At 55.6% G+C, this 20935-nt stretch overlaps 2 protein-coding genes across 9 annotated transcripts in view; one reads left to right on the top strand and one right to left on the bottom strand.

Moving 5' to 3' along the window:
- The first annotated feature begins 439 nt into the window (after window positions 1-439).
- TELO2 (telomere maintenance 2) lies at window positions 440-13996 on the top strand. 5 transcript variants are annotated; one of them, XM_010949915.3, is made up of 22 exons: window positions 440-699; window positions 1297-1432; window positions 1524-1859; window positions 2368-2645; window positions 4811-4879; window positions 5089-5236; window positions 6525-6627; window positions 6810-6878; window positions 7057-7198; window positions 7277-7413; window positions 7907-7986; window positions 8193-8294; window positions 8421-8509; window positions 8652-8743; window positions 8933-9049; window positions 9158-9229; window positions 10625-10789; window positions 11231-11322; window positions 11944-12043; window positions 12215-12279; window positions 12507-12622; window positions 13456-13996. In XM_010949915.3, exons 2-22 carry the CDS (start codon window positions 1419-1421, stop codon window positions 13560-13562), a joined length of 2493 nt encoding a protein of 830 aa, XP_010948217.2. In that variant the 5' UTR covers window positions 440-699; window positions 1297-1418; the 3' UTR covers window positions 13563-13996. The 5 variants fall into 5 exon arrangements, with proteins under 5 accessions (XP_010948217.2, XP_045368788.2, XP_010948218.2 ...); XM_045512832.2 differs by having other exon boundaries at window positions 440-799; window positions 8933-9043; XM_010949916.3 differs by having other exon boundaries at window positions 440-799.
- Window positions 13997-14089: 93 nt separating this feature from the next.
- Window positions 14090-20935, bottom strand: part of IFT140 (intraflagellar transport 140) — a 69658-nt gene continuing 62812 nt past the window's right edge. For all 4 annotated transcript variants that reach the window (XM_010949922.3, XM_010949921.3, XM_074346600.1 and 1 more), the window contains 2 exons: window positions 19832-19973; window positions 14090-14781 (listed from right to left, as the gene is read on the bottom strand). In XM_010949922.3, the coding sequence (XP_010948224.2) occupies window positions 14578-14781; window positions 19832-19973 (346 nt within the window). In that variant the 3' untranslated portion in view covers window positions 14090-14577. The remainder of the gene's footprint in view (window positions 14782-19831; window positions 19974-20935) is intronic.

Here is a 20935-nt window from a genome sequence, read left to right as displayed (position 1 = left end):
GTGACCAAGGAACTGACCCGGTGGCTGGTGGCTACCGGGCTGAACGGTGCAGCACCTGTCCTAGCATCTATACCGCCGCACCCATCAATACCCGAAATCACCCCAGTTTCGACTGCTTCAATGCGGTGCGTTTCCCTGCAAAGGCTTAGGCCCGAGGAAAGCGGGACTCTGCCTCTGTGCGGGCGGCAAGACAGCACATGTGGTCGGTGCTCAGTAGGTGTTTGTGGATGCGAGCACGAGTGGGTTACGGATAGAATTGGGGCTTGCTAGCGGAGGGAGGGTGGGAGGAGATCACTGCAGGAAGACGTCCACGGAGGTAGAGAGAGGGAAGGCAGGATTGCGCCTCTAGAAAGCCGAGGAACTGGGCCCCCAACCAGGTGGGGCGCAGCCCCGCCTATCATAAACCACACCCACGCGAGGCCGGCTCCTGCGCAGGCGCAGATGCTGCCGCCCGTCCCGCTCCTCTTCCGGCTCGCAGATTCTTCACGAACAGCAGGCGGGGGACTGGCGCCTCTGGCTCAAAAAATTCAGCAGCGGCTCTGCCCAGGTCCAGGAAACTCCTGCTCTGCAGCCGCGTGCGTTGGGCCGGGAACCGAGGGCGGAGCTGGGCCGCGGAGGCCGTGGCGAATCGGTGACCGATCGGCATTGGCGGAGTTGGCGAGGCCCGAGAGCGCCCCGGCGACTCAGTGGACCCGACGGGTGCGCGCTTCCCGGAGACCCCTGCCCGCCCTCAGGCTCCCTCCCGTCCCTCGAGGCCCCCTGCCCACCACCACGGGGCCCCCTCCCGCCGCGCCGCTAGGTGGGCTCCACGTACACGCTGGGGAGCGGGCGTGGGGACAGGCGCTCTCTAAACGGTCTGCACACCCCTAAAGGGACCTGGCTGAACGGGGAGGGCCAGGCTCGTGGGGACCCTTCTTGGGCCCCTAATGCAGCTTTCTTTAGTGGCAGGGTGCACAGGTGACAGACAGGTGCCTACTTAATGGCACTGGTTCCTGCAGGGGTGCCCGACCCAAAGTAAATACTACCAGCAGATAGTTTTGGTTTCCGGGAAGGACGGGAGCTTGTCAAGGTGAACCACAGATGGATGCATCAGGGAGTTAGAAGTGCTGGTGGGTCTTCCTACCTCAGCACCACTGACATTTGGGTTTGGATAATCTTTGGGGCCTGTCCTGCGTACATGGGATGTTTATGGGCATTCCTGGCCTCTACTGAGGCACTAGGGGCATGGTAGCACCCCTGGTTTTGACATCTAAAGATGTCTCCAGACTCTGACACATGGTTGCCCTATTGCTGAAGGCACCATGGAGAGCCTCAAGCCATGAAATGGCTCTTGGTGAAACAGCGACGGATGCTGCCTGGAGGGAACACTGCTGGGTGACAGCAGGGGTGAGGAGGAATGGGGTCCCAGGAAGCTTAATATGAAGTCAAGAGGGTATGTAAAAAATACTTCCTTATCCAAGTCTGAGTCCCACATGGGTGATGGTGGACTTGGACTTCTCACGTGCCTTTACCGTGAACTCCAGGATGGATCCTGTGCTCTCCACTGTCCGGCTCACTGTCCGGGAGGCTGTTCACACCCTTTCATCGTCTGAGGATGGGGGCTGCATCTTCTCCACTCTGGGATCCCTGAAGCGGTATCTTGGTGAAACGGAGAACCCAGCCCTCCCTGAGGAGCAGGAGGAGTTTGCCAGGATCCACTTTTCCACGTTTCTCAGATGCCTTGTCGGCAAACTGAGCCCGGATTGGCTGGAGCTGCTGCCTGATGGCCAGTTGGAGGAGCTGTGGGCCAGCTTCTTCCTGGAGGGCCCAGCTGATCAAGCCTTCCTGGTGCTGATGGAGGCCATCGAGGGTGCTGCCAGGTGAGTGGGGCTTGTAACATCTGAAGGATTTCAAATCAGCAGGTTCTCCAAATTCTGTGAGAATTCTGCATCCTGAAAAGTGAGAGTAAAACTGTTGCCCAGCAGAGCACTGAATTAAAACTGGGATGTGTTCATTTCTGGGATGGGAAGGCTCTAGCCCTCTGTCTTGCCGTGTCAGCAGCTAAGCCAATGGGTCAGCTCTGGGCTTAGGTGGGACAGGTAGGCAGTAGGCATGGCCATCTTCCTGGGTCCTTTTCACTGTGTGTCTCCCAGCTCTGCTGTGAGGCACTGCAGCAAACGCACTCAGCATCAGGGCACACTGTGGTCCTTCCAGGAATGCTGTCGTTTTGAAGCTGGGTTTTCAGGAGTTGCTGTGATAAAGACCAAGTACTGCATGGAAACCAGTGTGGAGCAGGACAGGAGGGTGGTGTGTCCAGTAATTCCAAGGTGGGGAAGCTGCATTGAGCCCACTGTTAAGTGTGGCTATTTGCATCTGCTCCTGGTTCAGCCCCAGCTTCCGTCTGATGAAGATGGCACGGCTGCTGGCCCGGTTCCTGAGCGCAGGCAGGATGGCCGCTGTGATGGAGGGACAATGTCGACAGCAGACGGAGCCGGCCTTCTCGCTGCTCCAGGAGACACTCCTTAGCAAGGTGGTGGGCTTACCTGATCACCTGGGCAACCGCCTGCAGCGGGAGAACCTGGCTGGATTCTTCCCTCAAAACTACTTCCCTCTGCTCGGTGAGGAGCTCCTGCAGGCCCTGCAGGTGGTTGTGGAGTCTCTCCGAGGTGAGGCCCTTTCTTCCAGCCATCTCCTCCCGCCTCCCACCGTCCCTCTCTGGCCTCTCCAGCCTCCGTGGACTTTGAAGTTTCTGGGTGGTGCCGTTGGTGGGTCAGACATTGTCTCCTGTGTGGGGTGGCAGCAATCCACCTGTGAAGTTTTGTTCACTTCTCGGCTGCCTTGGAGGTGAGGCTGACCTCTGACTGCAGGGGGAAGTTCTGGGTTGGACGTCCGGTGAAGCCCAGGTGGAGCTGCTCATTGCCTGGCCTCACTCAACATAAGGGAACATCCATGATCTGGAAACCAGAGAGCTCTTACTGTGCAGAGGGTCTGTCTGAGGGGGCTGCTGGCCATGGTCCCTGTCTCCTTGTCGGTGTGGGTCTGTCCCATGGCCATCGTGGGTGGAGGAACTCCGTTCTCTGGCATCTGGAGGCAGCACTGGGGGCCGACTCTGAGGATGCTTTCAGCGCCTGGGGACACTGAGAGTGGTTTCCCGCCCACCCTCTCGGCTAATTACAGTCTTTGGAGCATCTTAAACATGCCTTCCCCCGTGTGTTCCATGAGCAGGGAGAAGTCTGGGGGCCGTGGCAGCCCACGTGGAAATGGGAGTTAGGTGGTGACCTCTGGCAGTCAGGCTGGCTGAGCTGTCACCTTTCCCCGCAGTGTAGGCCCACGCACATCTGAGAGACACCCCTGGCTCCTCTGCCTCTTGACGCCCAGGAGGAGCCTGATCCCCCTATTCGTGTGCTGCCCCCACCCTGGCCCAAGCCTGGATTCTCACCACAGCCTCCCAAACAGAGCAGCTGTGTGGTGCTGTTAAAAATAAGGCATGCCGTGTTTCTCTCTGCTCAGAACCTTCTTGTAACTCTGCTTCTACCTCCTAGCTCTGACGTGTTCCTGCTTGGGGCCCATGGTGCTCCAGGCTCCAGTGCCACTTCTCAAGGCCATCTTCCTGGTCCCCCTGTATAGCGTGGCAGCTGCTGGCTCTTCCTTTCCCTGGACTGACCATCCACTAAGGCCCCGCCCTGTTGTCTGGCTTCTCCCCCGGAGTGAGCTTCAGACTGGGCTTGTCTGCCCCTAGCACAGCTGACCCAGTGCTCAGAGTAGTGGCCAACTTGGGCTGGGTTGTTGAGAGAGATGGACCTAAGGGTTGTGTCTTTGGACCTGGAGCCATACCCACGTCACGAGCCTTCTCTGCCCTCAAGGATGTGGGTTGTGAGGGTTCAAGTACCCACGCTTCCCATCTGGTTAAGTGCATGGGCTTCGTTCCCCTCAGAGAACTTGGCCAACATGCTCTTCTCTTTGGGTCTCCCTGGGAGACTGGGAATGGTGGCTGAAGCCTGTGTTCTCATCCAGGTTCCTGGCCGGAATGAGTGGAGGGGTCTCAGGAACCTCACGCAGCTGAGCTGCCGCCCTAGGAGATGGCCAGGCGGCCCTTGGTGAGGGGACATGGCTGTGTGGTCTGTGTAGCCCCCTTGTGCCTGCACACCCTCTGCTCCCACCAGTCATGTCCCCAGAGCGTCACTATCGTGGGTGAGGGAATCACAGTGGGGTGAGGCATGTGCCCATGTTTCTCCAGCTGGAGGGTGCAGACTGGGTTCCTGCCGGGTTGCCCAGCCTCCTGCTCTGGCTGGGAGAGAGCGCCAGGGTATTTGAACGGGTCTGGAACACGTCTCCTGCGCTCTATAAGTGGCTGCATTGAATTCTTTGCAGGACCCCAAACACCCATCTTTAGACCGCAGATACTGCATTTTCATCATGTGTGGGTCCTGCCTGTCTCCTGGTCGGTCTCATCATCCTGGCTTTTCTGGGCCAGCTGCTGCTACCAGCCCCCTCCTTGTACCAGCATCCTCAGTTCCTCCCTGTGGGCGGCTCGGAGCCCCCACCTGCCCTGCATAGCTGACTGCCTGGGCCAGGCTCACCTCCTCTCTGGTACCCTGACAGTCGTCCCCACTTCGTAGGACTGTTGTGACCATTAAGCATGGGAACATAAGGCTTTTTAAGTGGTTATCTTCACTGGCTCTCGGAGTTAGGAACAGCGCTGGTAAGGTTGGAATTGGACTGAACGAGCTGGCATCTTTACAAGGCTGAGTCTGTCTACCCAGGAGCAAGGTCTGTCCCCACTTGATCAGGTGCGTGTTGATGGCCTTATTGCCGCTCCTTCCTGTTGCAGGTGGCTTGGACTGCTCCGTCTCCTTCCTGTCTCAGGTCCTGGGAAAAGCCTGTGTCCATGGGAGACAGAGTGAGTGTTCCTGTCTTGGGAGAACTTCCTGTTGGCTGTCCTGGAGGGGGGGGCAGTGTGGGTGCCCTGGGGGGAGATTGCTGCGGTCCCCTCGCCTGGGCCTGGTCCTGGTGAGCCGATACTGGCTGTCCTGGGTCCCTGTGTGGGGACTGCAGTCATTGTCCACCCGACGGGCCCCGGGCTCAGGACTCCCACTTGCTTCCCCACAGAGGAGCTCCTGGGTGTGCTGGTGCCCCGGCTGACAGCGCTCACCCAGGGCAGCTGCCTCTGGCAGCGGGTCTGCTGGCGCCTGGTGGAGCGCGTGCCCGACCGGGCCATGGAGGCTGTACTGACAGGGCTGGTGGAAGCTGCCTCGGGGTAAGAAGCAAGGCATCCTTCCTGCTGCAGACACTTCTCTCCCAGGAGGGCGGGTGCTGGGGACCCAGATGATGCTTTATTTGCCTGTCTGCATGGGGTCAGCACTCGCGGGGCATGAGTGGTGGCCCCTTGGAAAGGTGGCCGGTCCTTTCTTAGAGTTTGGCTGTGCAAATGCCCATGCTTCCTCACTGCTGACAGGGTTGGCCATCCTGGTCCTGCACAGCCAGGCCGGTCCTTTCCGCCCTCTGCCGGGGCTGCAGTGCCTTCTGTGCACATGTCTGCCTTTGTCTCTGTGCTCACGGAGGTCTGCAGGAAAGGCAGTGCTGGGTTGTCTCGGTGGTCATCCATGTGCCTCCAGATGGTCTCCCAGCCTGAGGGACCTGTTTCTCTGCCAAGGATGTTTCCTCTGTGTTTGACTCTGCATTTCTTTGATTCTGGCTGAGGGTGTGTGTCTTGAAGTTATTGTGAACCATCTGATCATGTTGTTTTACTTGCCTGTGTGTTGGGTTCTCATGAGCAGAGGTACCTTAACACCGGCTCTCCCGGCCGTGCACGGGTCTGTGGCTTTTCACAGGCATCTTGACGGCTACACGAGCCTTCCACACGGTGGGTGCCTGAGTAGGGTTTAGCCTTCTCTGTCTCCTAGGGCTGCCGTGCTCCCTGCCCCGGGGCTGTAGGTCAGCTTGTATGGGTCTTTCTCCTTGACTTTTTCCAGTTTTCTTGATTTTTTCTTTTTCTTTGAGTCTTCATGTCTTTGTGTAGAATCTTGAGGGACAAGGGAGGGGAAATGCAGCCCCACTTTCTCTGTGCTGGCTGGAGAGCGTGTCGGGCTCTCACTCGCTGAAGGAAGCAGGGGTCTCTTAGTCCTGATCTGGCTCTGCATACTAAGGCCTGTGGGCCGAATGTGGCCCTCCCCCTGTTTTTAGAAGTAAAGTTTTATTGACAAAACAGCCATGTTCGGTCCCGTATGTATCTGCCTGTGGCTGATCCTGACTACAGCGTCTCTGCAGAACCTGATGGCCCATAAACTTCGAATCTTTGCTTTCTGGCCCTTTGTGGGAGAGCTGGCTGCCCTGCTCTAGATGGAGCATTTCACCTGGACTCTGTCAGGGTAGGGCAGGGGCTGCCTGATTCCTGCGTTTACTAGGAGGAAGGAGAGTCAGAACTGACTCAGAGCTGAAGCGCCTGCCTGGCTCCCCGGTGGTGCATGCGGAGCCCGGGGTCCAGCGCAGATCTGTCAGGACTTGGAGCTCATGCTTTTCCCTCTTGCCCCGGCTGTGCCCTGCAGGCCTGAAGTCCTGTCGTGGCTTTTGGGGAACCTGGTGATGAAGAGTAAGAAGGCCCAGTTTGTGATGACCCAGAAGCTCCTGTTCCTACAGTACCGCTACACGGTGAGGGTGCCGGTTGCCCCAGGTCCAAGGGAGATGACTGTGACAGGTGGGGCTGGGGCAGTGCTTGGTTGCCCTGGAAACATCGCTGTCCTTCAGCCCAGACACATTCCCACTCCTGGGCTCCCTGGCTGGGTGCACCATGTCTGCCTGGCAGACTGACAGGACGCCTGGCTCTGTCGCAGACACCCGTGCTGCGGAGCCTGCTAGGGTACCTGGCCATGGACAGCCAGCGGCGCCCGCTCCTCATACAGGTAAGGAACCTTCAGTCCCTGTGGTGTCCTGGGACCACCTTGTGGCAGGAATCAGAGGAGAGAGGTTCCTGCCTGGGAGGGAGGGCGCTGACTGGAGCCTCCCTGGGGCTGGTGAGGACAGTGGCACTGAGGCCCATGGGGAGGCAGGTGGGCTGTCTGACTGGCTGCAGCCCTCCAGGCATTGAAGGAGCTCCTGGAGACGTGGGGCAGCAGCAGTGCCATCCGCCGCGCACCCCTGGCACAGCAGCACTACATCAGCAAGGCCATCCTCGTGTGCCTGGCGCATCTGGGGGAGGCAGAGCTCCAGGACTGCCGGGACGGTGAGCAGGCGGGATGGGCGCCCCATCCCCATCCATGATGCCCCCTGGCACTCAGCCTGTGCACGTTGGCGCCTCCAGAGTTGCTGGCCAGCCTGATGGCGGGAGTGCAGAGTCATCTGGATAGCAGCCTGCCCGCTGTGCGCCGCCTGGGAATGATCGTGGCTGAGGTGGCCAGTGCCCAGATCCACCCCGAGGGGCCTCCCCTGAGGTTCCAGGTGAGCGAGGGCTGCGCTGGCTGTGCCCTCCCTAAGCTACCATCACTTCTGCCCCGATGCAACCCACTTTCCTGGATCCAGGCCCGTGGCGCATCTGTGTGTTGGCCCTGGCCACCTTGCTGAGGCCAGCTGGGTGGGGAGGCCTGGCCCCTCAACTCCTGCCCAGCACGTGACCCCGGATGGATTCCCTACAGTGTTTAGAAGCATTTTCTCTAGACAAACTCTCAGGCCACTCCTCTGTCTGCTGAGCCCTCTGGGACATCCTTGGAGACGATGCCACATCTGCTGTGTCTCCAGGGTATTCCTAGCTCCCTCAGGTGGCCCCTCCAGCCTTTAGCCCCCCAGTGCCACCCTCTGTGGAGGGGGACACTTTGACAGTTGCTCTTGAAAGGCCACTGGCTGCCAGAAGCTGTGATGGGGGAGCCTTGGAGGGGCCTGGCGGTGCTGCTCCAGTTGCTCCCGTCCCAGCCCTCTTCCCTCGTCTGTGTCACAGTATGAAGAGGATGAATTGACCCGTGAGCTCCTGGCCTTGGCCACCCCACAGCCTGCGGCTGACAGCCCCTCGGAGGCAGGGTGAGGGTCTCCGTGCCCCCTGGTCCCCACCTGGAGCTCTGGGCATGGTTGGCTGGCTCCTGCACACCTGTTACTCCTATCTTATTGTCACTGAGACAGAAGCTAAGACGAGGGTGGGGGTGGAGAGAACATTTCCTGAGGAAGCTTGGGTTCTGGGACCAGAAACTACTGGGGTGGCCCTGAAGGGTCCGTCTTTGTCCCCAAAGCCCGCCTGTTGCTCCACTCACCGCAGAGACCCCTAACGAGGAGATGGTGAGCAGCGGTGGCCCCCAGGCTCAGCCAGAGGGCTCCGACTCTGAGCTGGACAGGTAGGGGGCAGCCCCACAGGTTGAGCACGAGGGCGCTGGTGGGACCTGACTCTGGTTGGGAGCCAACTGGCTCCCTCTGCTCTCTGGGCGACCCGTGAGTCCCGCGTGGCTGTGCTTCTTCCTCAGCGACGACGAGTTTGTCCCCTACGACATGTCGGGGGACACAGAGCTGAGGAGCAGCAAGGCACCTGTGTACGTGCGGGACTGCATGGAAGGTGCGCCCTCCCCAAGGCCTGGGAGGCTGGCCCAGGGTGGGAACTGTCCTGTCCCATTTCTGCCTTCTGCCCAGTGCCCAGACCCTGGCCACCTGCTCTGCCTCACGCGGGCGCTGATGGAGGCCATCTGGGTTCTGCGCAGCTCTGACCACGTCCGAGAACTGGGAGCGCTGGGAGGCAACCCTGCGGGCCCTTGAGGGGCTGATCTTCAGGAGCCCAGCTGCCACTCAGGAGGTGAACGAGTGGGGGCCGGGCTGTTAGGGTCACGGGAGGTGGGCATCTTGGTGTGGACGTGTCCCGGCAGGTCTGGCTCGCATGTGCCTTGGTGGCAGGGCCTCTGCCTTGGTGGGAGGTGGAGGGTGCAGAGGCCCCGGCTCTCCGAGATGAGTGCCTTCCCTTGTGTACCCTGATCCCTGTGTGTAGGTGAGCGTGGAGCTGGCCAAGGTGCTACTGCACCTGGAGGAGAAGACGGGCGTGGCAGGATTCGAGGGGCTACGCCAGAGGGCCCTAGTGGCCGTCACAGTCACAGACCCGGTACGGGTGAGTCCCTGTGGCTGTGTGGTGTGCGTTGTGCCCCCAGGTAGTGCCCACACTGGGGCCCTGCCTCTGGGTTGTGGCCTACAGTGGCCTCTTGTCTGCCTGGTGTAGGTGGCAGAGTACCTGACCACACAGTTCTACGCCCTCAACTACAGCCTTCGGCAGCGCATGGACATTCTAGATGTAAGTGCAATGGACCTCTGTCCCATTTGTCGCAAGGTGCCCCAACGCAGGGTGAGGGGCGGCCTGGCACAGAGACCCTGGCTGGGGAGCAGATGTTGACCAGAATCTACATGGATGAGACCATAGACCATCCCTGAGTTCCCTGATACCAGATCTGAGAGGCTGGGACTGGTGTCTGATGTTTTCTTGACAGTGTGTGGGCTTCCGTGGCTGCGTTCTTTGTTCTAAATATTAAGCAACAGTTTTACTGGGATGTAATGCACATACCATAAAATTCTGTTTTAAAATAAGTAAAATGTGGTATGTTCATACAGTGGAATATTAGTTGGCCTTAAAAAGGAAGGAAATTCTGACATAGGCTACTGTGGATGAACTTTGAGGACATTACACTCAGTGAAATAAGCCAGACACAAAAAGACAAATATTCTATGATTCCGCTTATATGAGACCCCTAGTGCTGTCAGATTCACAGAGACAGAATGTGGAAGGGTTGGGGTGGGGAGAGTCAGTGTTTAGTGGGGACAGAGTTTCAGTTTGGAAAGAAGAGAAAGTTCTAGAGATGGCAGTGGTGGTGGCACAATAGTGTGAATGTACTTAATGCCATTGAGCTGTACACTTAACAATGGTTAGGATGGTGAACATCATGGCATGCGTTTCATCACAGTTAAACAGAGATAGACTACGCTAGAGAGAAGTTCAGCATCTCCACGTTAACGGTGCAGGGGCATCTGGTGCATTCCCGATGTTGTGTGACCATCTCATGTGCCTACTTTCAGGACAGCTTGCATCACCCTCAAAAGACAGGCCTGTGGAGGAGGGTAGAGCTCAGTGGTAGAACACGTGCCTAGCATGCATGAGGTCCTGGGTTCAATCGCCAGTGCCTCCATTAAAAAAGCAAGCAAATAAATAAACCTAACTACCCTCTCCCTCCCTAAAAAGAAGCCCCATGACACTCATTCCCTGGCCCCCAGCCCTGCAGCCACTTGTCTGCTCTCTGGATTTGCCTGTCCTGGGTGCTTCCTAGAAAGGAGGTCCCATGTATGGCGTCTGGGACTGGGCCCGTCCACGTGTGGCCTGGGCCAGAGCTTCCTTCCCCCTTTCCCGTGAGGATTGGATGGGCTTTGGGCAGAGAGGTGCCCTGGCCAAGGGGATGGAAGGCTCTGGCTTGTCAGCAAGGAGCGTGTTCACCTTTCCCTTCTGTCCCCCAACAAAGCGAAGTGAGCCTGAGGACTTGGAACTGACTTTCCATGGGGTTCCCAGAGGCTTCCCCACACAGACCGCCAAGGCTGCTGGTGCCAAGGGGGCTTCTACAGCACCTGCTTCACCTGGAAGTAGGGAATATGTCATCCCTCCCCAGTGTGACTGTGGCTGCCCCAGGTCTTTCCTCTCCTCTAGGTCCTGACTCTGGCTGCCCAGGAGCTGTCCCGGCCCGGGCGCCGCCAGAAGCCTCCCCAGCGGGGCCCCCCAGGTCCCGGCCCCCAGCCCGGCAGCCCCGCCACCCCCGCCTGGCGAGCAGTGGTGGAGGAGCGCATCAGAAGCAAGACCCGGCGGGTCTCCAAGGTAGGCTGGGGCCTGGGCGGGACCTCTGGGCGCTGTCTGCACCAAGGGGGCACCCATGCTAGTGTCCTGTGAAGGGAGAGTTTTTGGTACAAGTGAGTGATGTGACTGACTCAGACAGAAGTGGTTTTAAACCATGAATACACGTGTGGGTGTGAAAACAGCCCCAAGAATCTTACATTAGCAAGGACTGGCCTGGCGTGTGCAGGGTCATCAGGGTTTGTCTAGGCCAGGGCTAAATTTGCTCCACGGGATGTCCGGCCACGTCTGGAGACATTCTCGTTTCTCACTTGGGGGTGGGTGCTGCCGGCCTCCCCTGCCGTACAGGGCTGTCCCTCCAGGAGAGCACGTGGCCTGTGTCCCTGGCATGAGTCCTCTGGGGGAGGGGCTGTGCTCTGTGCCCTGTGCCCAGTGTGGCACCTAGTGACCCTGTGTCTTTGGCAGGGGTCTGCGGGGCAGGGACCAGCTGCTGACCCCAACAAATTCAACTCAGTTGCTGGCTACTTCTTCTTCCCCCTCATCCAGCTTTTCGACAGGTGAGTGACTTTTCTGGAGGCCTGTAATTTGGGGAATAGGAGCCCTGGACACCTGTGGGAAGGAGGGTTCCCAGGGTGGGGCTTAGGTGTGGTTTGGGGAGCAGAGGGGCCAGGACCTCTGCTGTGGTCTTAAATTAAGTGACATGAGGGCATTAGGTGTCAGGGTCTCCATCTCAGATGCCGGGTTCATGGTGGGGCCAAGGCAGAGCCTCACTCTGGTGCCTTGAGGTGGCACACACCCTGCTGCCCCTCACTCCGTCCTCATCCAGCCGCAACCTGAGCAGAGTATAGACATGCTCTGCTGCTGCTTACATGGGGTATGAGGCTCGGGATGGTGAGGAGGGCCTGGCCTGGAGCCCTTCCCAGCAGAGGCAGGGCTGGGGCTGCGCCTTTGCTGCAGTGGCCCTGCAGGAGGCGGCCCTGCGCCCTCACCCAGGCCTGCGCTTGCAAAGTGGCCGGGCATCTGTCCAACACCTTCTCCTTCTGGGTCTGGATGCCCTGTGGGGACAGGCAGTAAGGAGGGGCATCCAGGGGCTTGGGGTGTCCCTTGGTGGCCCAGGAGGTTGGGGAACTGGCCTTGGGGTGCCTGGCCTGCACCATTCACTGGGTTCTGTGTTGTAGACCTCTAGTGACCTTCGACCTTTTGGGAGATGACCAGTTGGTTCTTGGGAGACTGGTGCACACCTTAGGGGCCCTGATGTACCTGTCCGTGAACACCATGGTAAGCTGGGACACGGCATGTGGCAGCCCCATCTCGCGTGGAGTCTGCGCCATGGTTCTGTCCCCACTGTGAGCCTCACCTTGGGACAGGAGTCTTTGGACCCAAGGATGGGGTCCGAGGCAGGGACTGCTGGGTTCTAGCACCCCTGCCCACTGGCTTCTGCCCTTTTAGGTGGCTGTGCCCATGGGCAAGGCCCTGCTGGAGTTCGTGTGGGCCCTTCGTTTCCATGGTGACATGTGAGTGGCTGCAGGGCTGAGGACACTGGGGAGGGGATGTCTGAGTCCTGCTGGGAAGTAGACAATGGGAGGTTGGTGGCGGCTCCCAGGTGTGGCCAGGACGCAGCTTGGAAGGGGACCAAGCTGGGGCTGAGTGTGCTCTTGTGGCCGGTGGGGTTTCCCTGACCTGGGAGAGAGGGTGCCGAGTTGGGGCCCCGCTGGGCTCAGCCCTCCCACCGTCTTGGCAGCTACGTGCGCCAGGGCTTGCTGTCTGCCGTCTCCTCCGTACTTCTCAGCGTCCCAGCCGAGCGACTGCTGGCAGACCTGCCAGACGAGCTGCTGGAAGCCCAGTCTTGGCTGGCAGGTGAGCACTGGGCCTGCGCTGCGGTAGTGAGGTGGCAGGAGGCTGGTGCAGCCTGGAGGGTCCCAGTGTCCGTCAGCTCATGGAGCAGCACAGGGCTGTCCCAGCCCAGGGTGAGCGTCGCTCTCCATCTGCACACTGAGTGTCCCCCAGCATGGGGATGGGGACGGGGACACGGCTGCTGTCGGGTCACTTTGGGGAGTCCTGCAGGGGCCCTGAGAGAAGGTGCTGTAGTATGAGAGATGATGTCTGTATCATTCTAGAAAATTCCATGACCTCAGAAATGTTACAGGTGTCACACAGCGAGCACAGTGACCCCCACTAGATGACTGGCATTTTGCTACAGTCCGACTGCTGCCCCTCTCCTACATTCTCTTTAAAAAGCCTCCTGTGCTGCTATGACCCCCACCTGTAGGCACTTGCATGGCACCGTCAGAGCCACCACACCCGCGCCTACTCTCGGGGCTCCTGACTCAGCTGCAGCCGCACTCAAAGGCCTGCTGGCTCTGGGGGCCTTTCTCTCCATTTCTGCCAACCCTGCCCATCAAGGCCGCCCACGAGCCTCCCACATTGGTGGTTTGCAGGCCCATCCGTGAGGGCGTCTCTGATCACGGCCAGCGCTCCGTGTCAGGATGGCTCAGGGCCGTGTGCCATGGGTGTGGGTGCCTCCCCAGGCCGGGGCTCCCAGCCCCAGGGGGTAGGGAGCCTTCTGCTGGTGTCTGCGGGGGTTCAGAGGCCGCTGGGGCTCCTTCAGGAGCCTTAGATGAAGGACAGCTGAGGGGCTGGACCACTGGGCGCTGCGTGACACTGCCTGCATGTTGTCCTGTCTTTGGCAGACGTGGCCCAGAAGGACCCGGACGAGGACTGCAGGACGCTGGCAATTAAGGCGCTGCTGCTCCTGGAGAAGCTCAGAGACAAGCTCCTCCCACCCCCGCCTCCTTAGTCACAGGAGGGGAGGCCCCACCTAGTGCCTGAGGCTCAGCCACTGTCCCCAGGGCCTCTGGGCTCTGCCCCCCAGCTGGTGGGACCCCAGGAGAGACTCCAGGAGAGCCGCTGTGGAGTAGGGAGGAGGAGCTGCAGTTCAGCCCAACGCATCCGCCTCCAGACTGGTAGAGCTGGGGGCTGCCGGGCCGGGGGCTTCTTGGCGAGCGCCCCCAGCCCCTTTCCTCCCCTCAAGGCAGGTGACTTTAAAAACAGCGGAAAAGAGGCGGGAGGGTATAGCTCAAATGGTAGCATGCACGCCTAGCGTGCAGGAGGTCCTGGGTTCAATCTCCAGTACCTCCACTGAAAAAAAACTAGCAATAAACAGACCTAGCGACCCCCACCACACACACAAAAAACAGCAGAAAAGGGAGAATAAAGGAAGTGCAGAAGCTCTTTGTGGTTCTCACTCCTGCGGGCACCCTGGTGCCCAGACAGGCCCTCCGAAAGGGGAGGCACAAAAATGGGGGCAGGAAGGGGACACAGACCTTTGAGAAAAAAGGCTTTATTTGGAGAATATCGGCAGCTAGTGGACAGCGCAGGGGGTGGGAGAGTGAGCATCCCTAGTCACGATGCAGCCCCGACAGCCCCTCACAGTGGGAGCTGGCGACACGGCCTGGCCCTGTGGTCAGACACGCTGCCAGGCAGCCCACGTGGATGCTGGGATGAGCGGCGGAGAACACATTGATGTCCTTAGTTCATGAAGCTCTGGAAGTTTCTCAGGCTTCATGATCTGCACTCTGGGAAATGTAACGGGAAAAATGAATCAACTTCAACAAAAACCTGCAGGGGCCAGAGTCACAGAGGTGGTGGCTTAGAGACACATCCCCGCTCTCCTCGGCAGGCCAGCGTGTCTTCCACAGCTCTGCCCATGGACTTGGACACTGCAGAAACTTCTTTAAACAAGAAAGTCAGGTTCTTGCTCCTGGGATGGCGGGGAGGTGCCGGAAGAGCTCCGGCAGCAGCAGGCTGAGCCCTCAGGGACCGTTCACCTCCTCCGTCACCTCCTCGTCCATCTCCCTGTGGTCCTCCATGCTGTGGTGGCGGGTCCTTGCGGGCACAGCGCGCGTCAGAGGGATTCCCAGGCCCTGATGCACGGCGTCCACGGTCTGCTGGCTCACATAGTACGACATGTTGGCGGAGGGAAGTTTCCTTCGCATCTCCTCCAGGTACTTGTAGGCCTGGGTAGCACAGAATAGCTGTTACCGGTTAGCACCCAGTGAGAACTGAGGGCCCAGCCCTAGGGTCAGAGGAGAGCCGGTCCCTGCTTCTCCAGTGAGGAGTGGAGGGATGCCCTGGGTGAAGGGATTGAGGTGACTTCCCAGCCTTTCCTAGGCATGGCAGTGTCTGAGCACCATGCTGCTGAGGCTCTAAGAGTCAGTGCTGTGGGCTGTGATCAGCACTACTCCTGAGCAGGTCCAGCCAGCTTCCCTGGAAAGTCCTGTGGGCGGCTGGTGTACAAGGACCCTGTGTGTGGGAGGGAGCCACGCTCCTGGTAGGATCTGCCCACTCTGGATGCACACAGGGAGAACCTAAGGGAAGGAAGGATTCATGTCTTCCATGTTTCATTCACTCATTCACTCTGGGGTGTGTGCTTATTGGCCCGGAGGGAGGCAGCAACATATAAATGGTTTGTCCTGTTTGTTTTGACTAGGCATCAAATTTACCGCAGTTAATTGGGCCTGTGATTAGTGAGTCTCGTGTGCGTGGTCCTTGGTCTGGCTGGTGAGCTATAGGATTGTCAGTGGTTTTCCTGTGGGACTTGCTCTGGTCCCAGCAGTGGGAGCGTGTGGGAGAGTGTGAGCGCTACACAGCAGCTCAGGAGTGGAGGCAAGACAGGTGTGTGCACACTGGCCACACCTGTTACACCTGCCCTCCCCATGGAGGGCCATGGACAAGCATGGGGGGAAGCAGGGCCATGTGTGGCATCTAGGGCTTAACCTTACCAAGGTACACCGTGTCAGTTCAGAATGCACTGTGAGCTTGCAGAGTGCAGGAGCTCTCAAGCTACCTGGGAGGACACATCCAGGCGCCAAGAGGCTTCCGTAGGTGTTTGCCAAGTGCCAGCTGTGAGCGGGCACTGCTGGGCACCCAAGACATGAGTACAGGGAAGACTTGAGGCCAGGCAGGGTCGGGGCTAGAGGGAGGTGGTTGTGCAGCTTGGGGCTCAGGGTACCCTTCAGACCTGGCGCTGCACATAGACTGCTTTCTTGGGGATTCAGGGAACCGCAGTCCCCAAGGCCGGCACAGTCCACTAGCCACGTTTCTGAGGTGACCTGTCAATTCCTGTCTCATGAGCACTTGGGAAAGGAAGACAAGGGAGCCTCGGGGTCCCTCAGTCTCACCAGGAACTACCCACCAGGGATGGGCTGTGGGCAGAGCACATGCTTGTAGCAAAGTCTGGAAGATGCCCTTTGGAAAACAAAGGACAAATGCAGCTGGGTGGGGCTCTGGTGTTGGTTACAGAGAAATAAGATTGAAAAGAACAAGGAGAGAGGCTGCTGGTGAAGGCAGAGTAACTTGTATTAGACCAACCAGCCCACACAGCTGATAAACTGGGCAGAACATAAAAGGCCCTGCGAAACAGCCATGGGCAGGCGGATCTTGGGTGAGTTTCCTGCTTGTAACTTTTGCCTCGGGGAGGCCCCAGTCAGGGCCACTAGGGGAAGTGAAAAGGCACATAGCAACCCCACACCGTTTCTGGCAGAAAGAACCAGATTCAGAACTGGATCCAGCGTAGCAGCTGGAATGAGGAAGTGTGAAGATAGTCGTAGAGCGGGAGCCCAAATTCCTGATCTCCAGTTGACCCTGCACTCTGTGCATGGTGGGGCCAGGGCAGACTCCAGGAAGCACAACTAGAGTGAGAGTACTAAGCAGAGATTCCAGCTGCTGCCCACTACTGCGGAGGGTCTAGGCTGAACAAAGATGATTGCCTAGTGAAAGGGAGGGAGGAAGAGAGAGAAAGAGAGTAAAAAAAGAAAAATAAAGAGTAATCCTATACTCTTTGGAGGAACATAACAGAATGCAGGATCTCTAAAATGTGTTATCCACGATGCCCAAGATACAAAACAGTTGCTAGACATTAAAAGAAACAGGAAAAACTGACCTATACTCAAGAGAAAAGACAAATGATGGAGACCAACTCAACACGATCCAGATGTTTGAATTAGCAACAAAGACGTTAGAGCAGCAATTCTAACTATGCTCAAGTATATAAAGGAAAATGCAGCAGCCTAATGGAAAACAGTATGGAGATTCCTTAAAAAACTGAAAACACTTACCCTATGACTTAGCAATTCCACCCCTGGGCATATAACCGGAGGAAACTAATTTGAAAAGACACATGCACCCCAATGTTCACAGCAGCAATATTTACAGCAGCCAAGACATGGAAACAACCTAAGTCTCCATCAACAGTTGACTGGATAAAAAAGATGTGGTATATTTATACAATGGAATACTACTCAGCCATAAAAAGATTGAAATAATTCCATTTACAACAACATGGATGGACCTGAAGATGGTCATTCTAAGAGAAGTAAACCAGAAAGGAAGAAAAATACCATATGATATCACTCATGTGAAATCTAAAAAAAAGACAAATGAACTTATTTATAAAACAAAAACAGACAGACATAGAAACAAACTTGGTTACCTGGGGAAAGGAAGGGATAAATTGGGAGATCGAGATATGCAGATACTAACTACTATATATAAAATAGATGAACAACAAGTTTCTGCTGTCTAGCACAGGGAACTATATTTAATATCTTGTAATAACCTATCATGAAAAATATGAAAGTGAATATATATATATATGTGTATGTGTGAAACATCATGCTGTACAATAGGAATTGATACATTGTAAACTGACTATACTTCAATTAACATTAAAATTTAAAAAATGAAATGTTTTTAATAAGTGAACAAATAGGAAATGTTAGCAAAGAAAAAGAAGTTTAAATTCTATAACTGAAAAATCAAAGTCTAAAACGAAAAATTTGCTGGAGAGCTTAACAGCAGATATAGACAAGAAAAGTCAATATATTTGAAGATTGTTACAAGTTATATACTTCAAATAATAGGGAAAGAAGATTAATAATAATAAACAGTAATTACCAATGTTTATACACTTAATATGAAAAGGCCTAACATTTCATTGGAGGCCCAGAAAGAGAATAAGGTAGAAAAAAATATTTGAGGGGGAAATAATTACAAATTTCCCAAAAACAATCACAAAAGGAACAGACTGTTTCCAAGTTATATACCCTCATCCTGGAACAAAGCTCAACAATAAAACAGCGCACACACACACACACACACACACACACACACACACTCTCTCTCTCTCTCTCTCTCTCTCTCTCTCTCCATCAATCAACAACCTAAGCCATTTACAATGTCTGGAATCAAATAAATAATTACCAGGCCTGCAAAGAAGCAGGAAAATATGAACCATAATCAAGAGAAGAATCAATCAATAGAAACAGATATGGAATTGACACAGGAGTCAAGGACTTTATAATAGCCTTATAAATACTTCATGTGCTCAGGAAGGTAGAGGAAAGAGTAAGCATGATAAAGAGAGACACGGAAGACAAAGGGAAAGGCCAGTTTAGGCTCGCGGAGGTGAAAATCATGTCACGGAGCAACACGAGCAGACGATGCAGAAGGAAGACCGGTGAACTCAAACCAATAGCAAAGCAACTGCCCCAAATGAAAAACAGAGAAAAAAATCTGGGCAAAAAGGAGAAGAGAATCAGCTGAGCTGGGGTACAATGTATACCAGTAACTGGAGTCTGGAAGGGGAGGGGAGAGAGGGGACTAAAAGAGAGCTCCCTACAGGCTGCGAGAAAACACGTCTGATGGAGGATATGTAAAGTCCACAATCAACAGTGAGGCAAAAAACACCCAGTAAGACGGTGGGAAAGGATTTGCGCATTTGCAGGAGGAGAGAGGTGCTCGCCACCGGGCAGTAGGAGGTGCATCCCAGCCACGGTAAGACACCAAAGCACACACACCTACATGTCGGCCATTGCATGTCCCCCAACACTGAGACGTTTCTGATCAGATCGGGGTGGCATTAGCAAACGTGATTTTTCTGATATGTATAATGAAATATGCTGACGTTTGCATAACTCAGTGAACCAATATTTTCCACACAACCACCATGATGTTACAGAATCGTGTGTGTAAGAGATCCAAGACCGAGCAATGGGTATTAAAATAACAAGTACAGAAAGTACAGGGATGTGGTTTTGGATTCCTCATCATGACTAACTTAAGAAACACCACCCTGTGTGTGGAGTGTCGGGGTGTCAGAGAAAGGGGGCCACAGAGCTCGGAGGAGCTGCTGGAATAGCCTCCCATTTCCACCTGCTTGTTGGTGGGGAGCTGGCCTTTCATTCTATATTTCATATTTCAATTTAAAAAAACCAATTTTAACAAATTGAATGCAGAAGCAGAAACCAAGACTTTGCCCATCCTCTTATTAAAGAGATCAGCAAAAATGTAAAATAAGGCTACTCTTCTAACTAAATTTCTTTGTTTTGGAAAATAGTTATTTTTAATGAAAATATTATCTATTTTAACATATAGTGGGTTTATTTTATTTTTAAATGGATTAACAAATCTTTCACAGATTTATTAGTTTCATTTTCTAATACACCAAATATTGGTAGATATAATCCACATAAATAAAAGCTCCTATGGTCCTCAATAACTTTCCCAGAGGAAAGGGGTCCAGAGACTGAAATGTTTGAAAACCACTCTGTTAAACTGAATTGTCAAAAACCTTTCACAAAGAAAGGACCAGGACCTGTGGGTTCCCTTAGGCATCTATCCAACATTTAAGGAAAAAGTAACACCAGTCTTACATAAACGAAAACCCAGGAGTTAGGAACCCCAAGTGTTAGCACACTGAGGAGTGAAGGGGCAGGACAGGATGTCTGTGCCTCTCAAATGGCTAAGAAAACTCCCATTTTATTTATAAAAGGGAAATTTAAAAACATATCGAATGAATAAATGTGGCAAAATGTCAACAAGTGGTGAATCTGGCGAAGGGTATACTTGGGTTCTGTTATTCTTGTACTGTCTTAGTATGAAATTATTTCAAAATAAGAAAGGCTAAAAAGTCAAAAACCAAACCAGAACCAGGGGAGGTGCCTCCCCTAGTGTGAGCTCTGGGGGGAGGGTGGGGACCCCCCCATCGCCCCAGGGAGCTGGCCTCACCATCTGCAGCTCCCCCATCTGCATGTGGCGCTCCACCAGGAAGCCGTACACATCCCCCACGCGGACAGTGCTGTCCAGGTCCGGCTCCTCCAGGAGCAGCTCGCACTGCTTGACTGACTCCTTAGGGTCCTCAGTGTACATCCTGCTGGGAGCAGAGGGAACCTGAGCCTGAACCAAGGACATGGGCTGCATGTCACAGGTCAGGGCAGGCACTCAGTGTGGAGGATGCGACTCTTGTGAAGATAATGCCCGTGAATTGCTGGTTCACAGTGCTGGTAGCACACTAGACTCTGTAGAGCAACGGTTTGTCAATTCCAGTCCCTGCCCAGGAAACAGTCTAGAGGAGACAGGGACACAGGGGGCGAGGGGTGGAGCAGGCCATGTTGCCAGGGTCGGCATGGACAAAGCCCAGGGTGGTGACACACAGCATCTGCCATGGTAAAGTGGTGTGCATGTGGGCAAGGTGGGCCCAGGAGGCCTTGTGAGCCTGCCCAGAGTAGAACTCAGTCTGGGGCTGGTGTCCAGAGTCCCTGGAGAGGGGTCTGCCCTCTGGCCCTCAGGAACCCCCCGCCCCATCCACAGACGTCCGTCCTTGGCTGCACAGGCCCTGCTGCCAATTCTCCTGCCTTCTCCCTCCTGCAGGCCAGGTTCAACAGACATTCTTGAATTTACAGGTCTGAGTGGGGAGTACGCTTTAAAAAGAGCCCCACTTTGTAAACAGTGTGCAAATATTTTTGGAACTCTTCTTTCAAAAAAGCCTGTTCTCAGATAAGGAAGTGTTTTTATTGGTTTAGGCAGGGGCTGAGCTCTGCTGCTCAAACAGAGGCTCTCAGAAACGCTGGATGATTTGCCAATATGTAGAAACTGGGATCCTGTGCAAATTTAGATTTGTGGCTTCTCCTAGAACAGAGACGGCCTGCAGCCCGAGCCTCTGCCCCACAGTTCCCCTCGCTGGAACCACCTGCTGGAGCCCTGCACACAGCTGAGAAGGCCCAGGCCCCTCAGACACACCTTCTCCCCCTCAACCCCTCTGCCAATGCACCTGAGGGCCTGCGTGGGGAGGGTGGGGTGGGCAGACACACCTGCGGGCCTGCGTGGGACGGG

This window comes from Camelus bactrianus, chromosome 18, assembly GCF_048773025.1.
Source record: "Camelus bactrianus isolate YW-2024 breed Bactrian camel chromosome 18, ASM4877302v1, whole genome shotgun sequence".
Classification (NCBI taxonomy): Eukaryota; Metazoa; Chordata; class Mammalia; order Artiodactyla; family Camelidae; genus Camelus; species Camelus bactrianus.
Note: the sequence above shows the minus strand (reverse complement) of the source record. Positions and strands in the feature narration are given on the sequence as shown.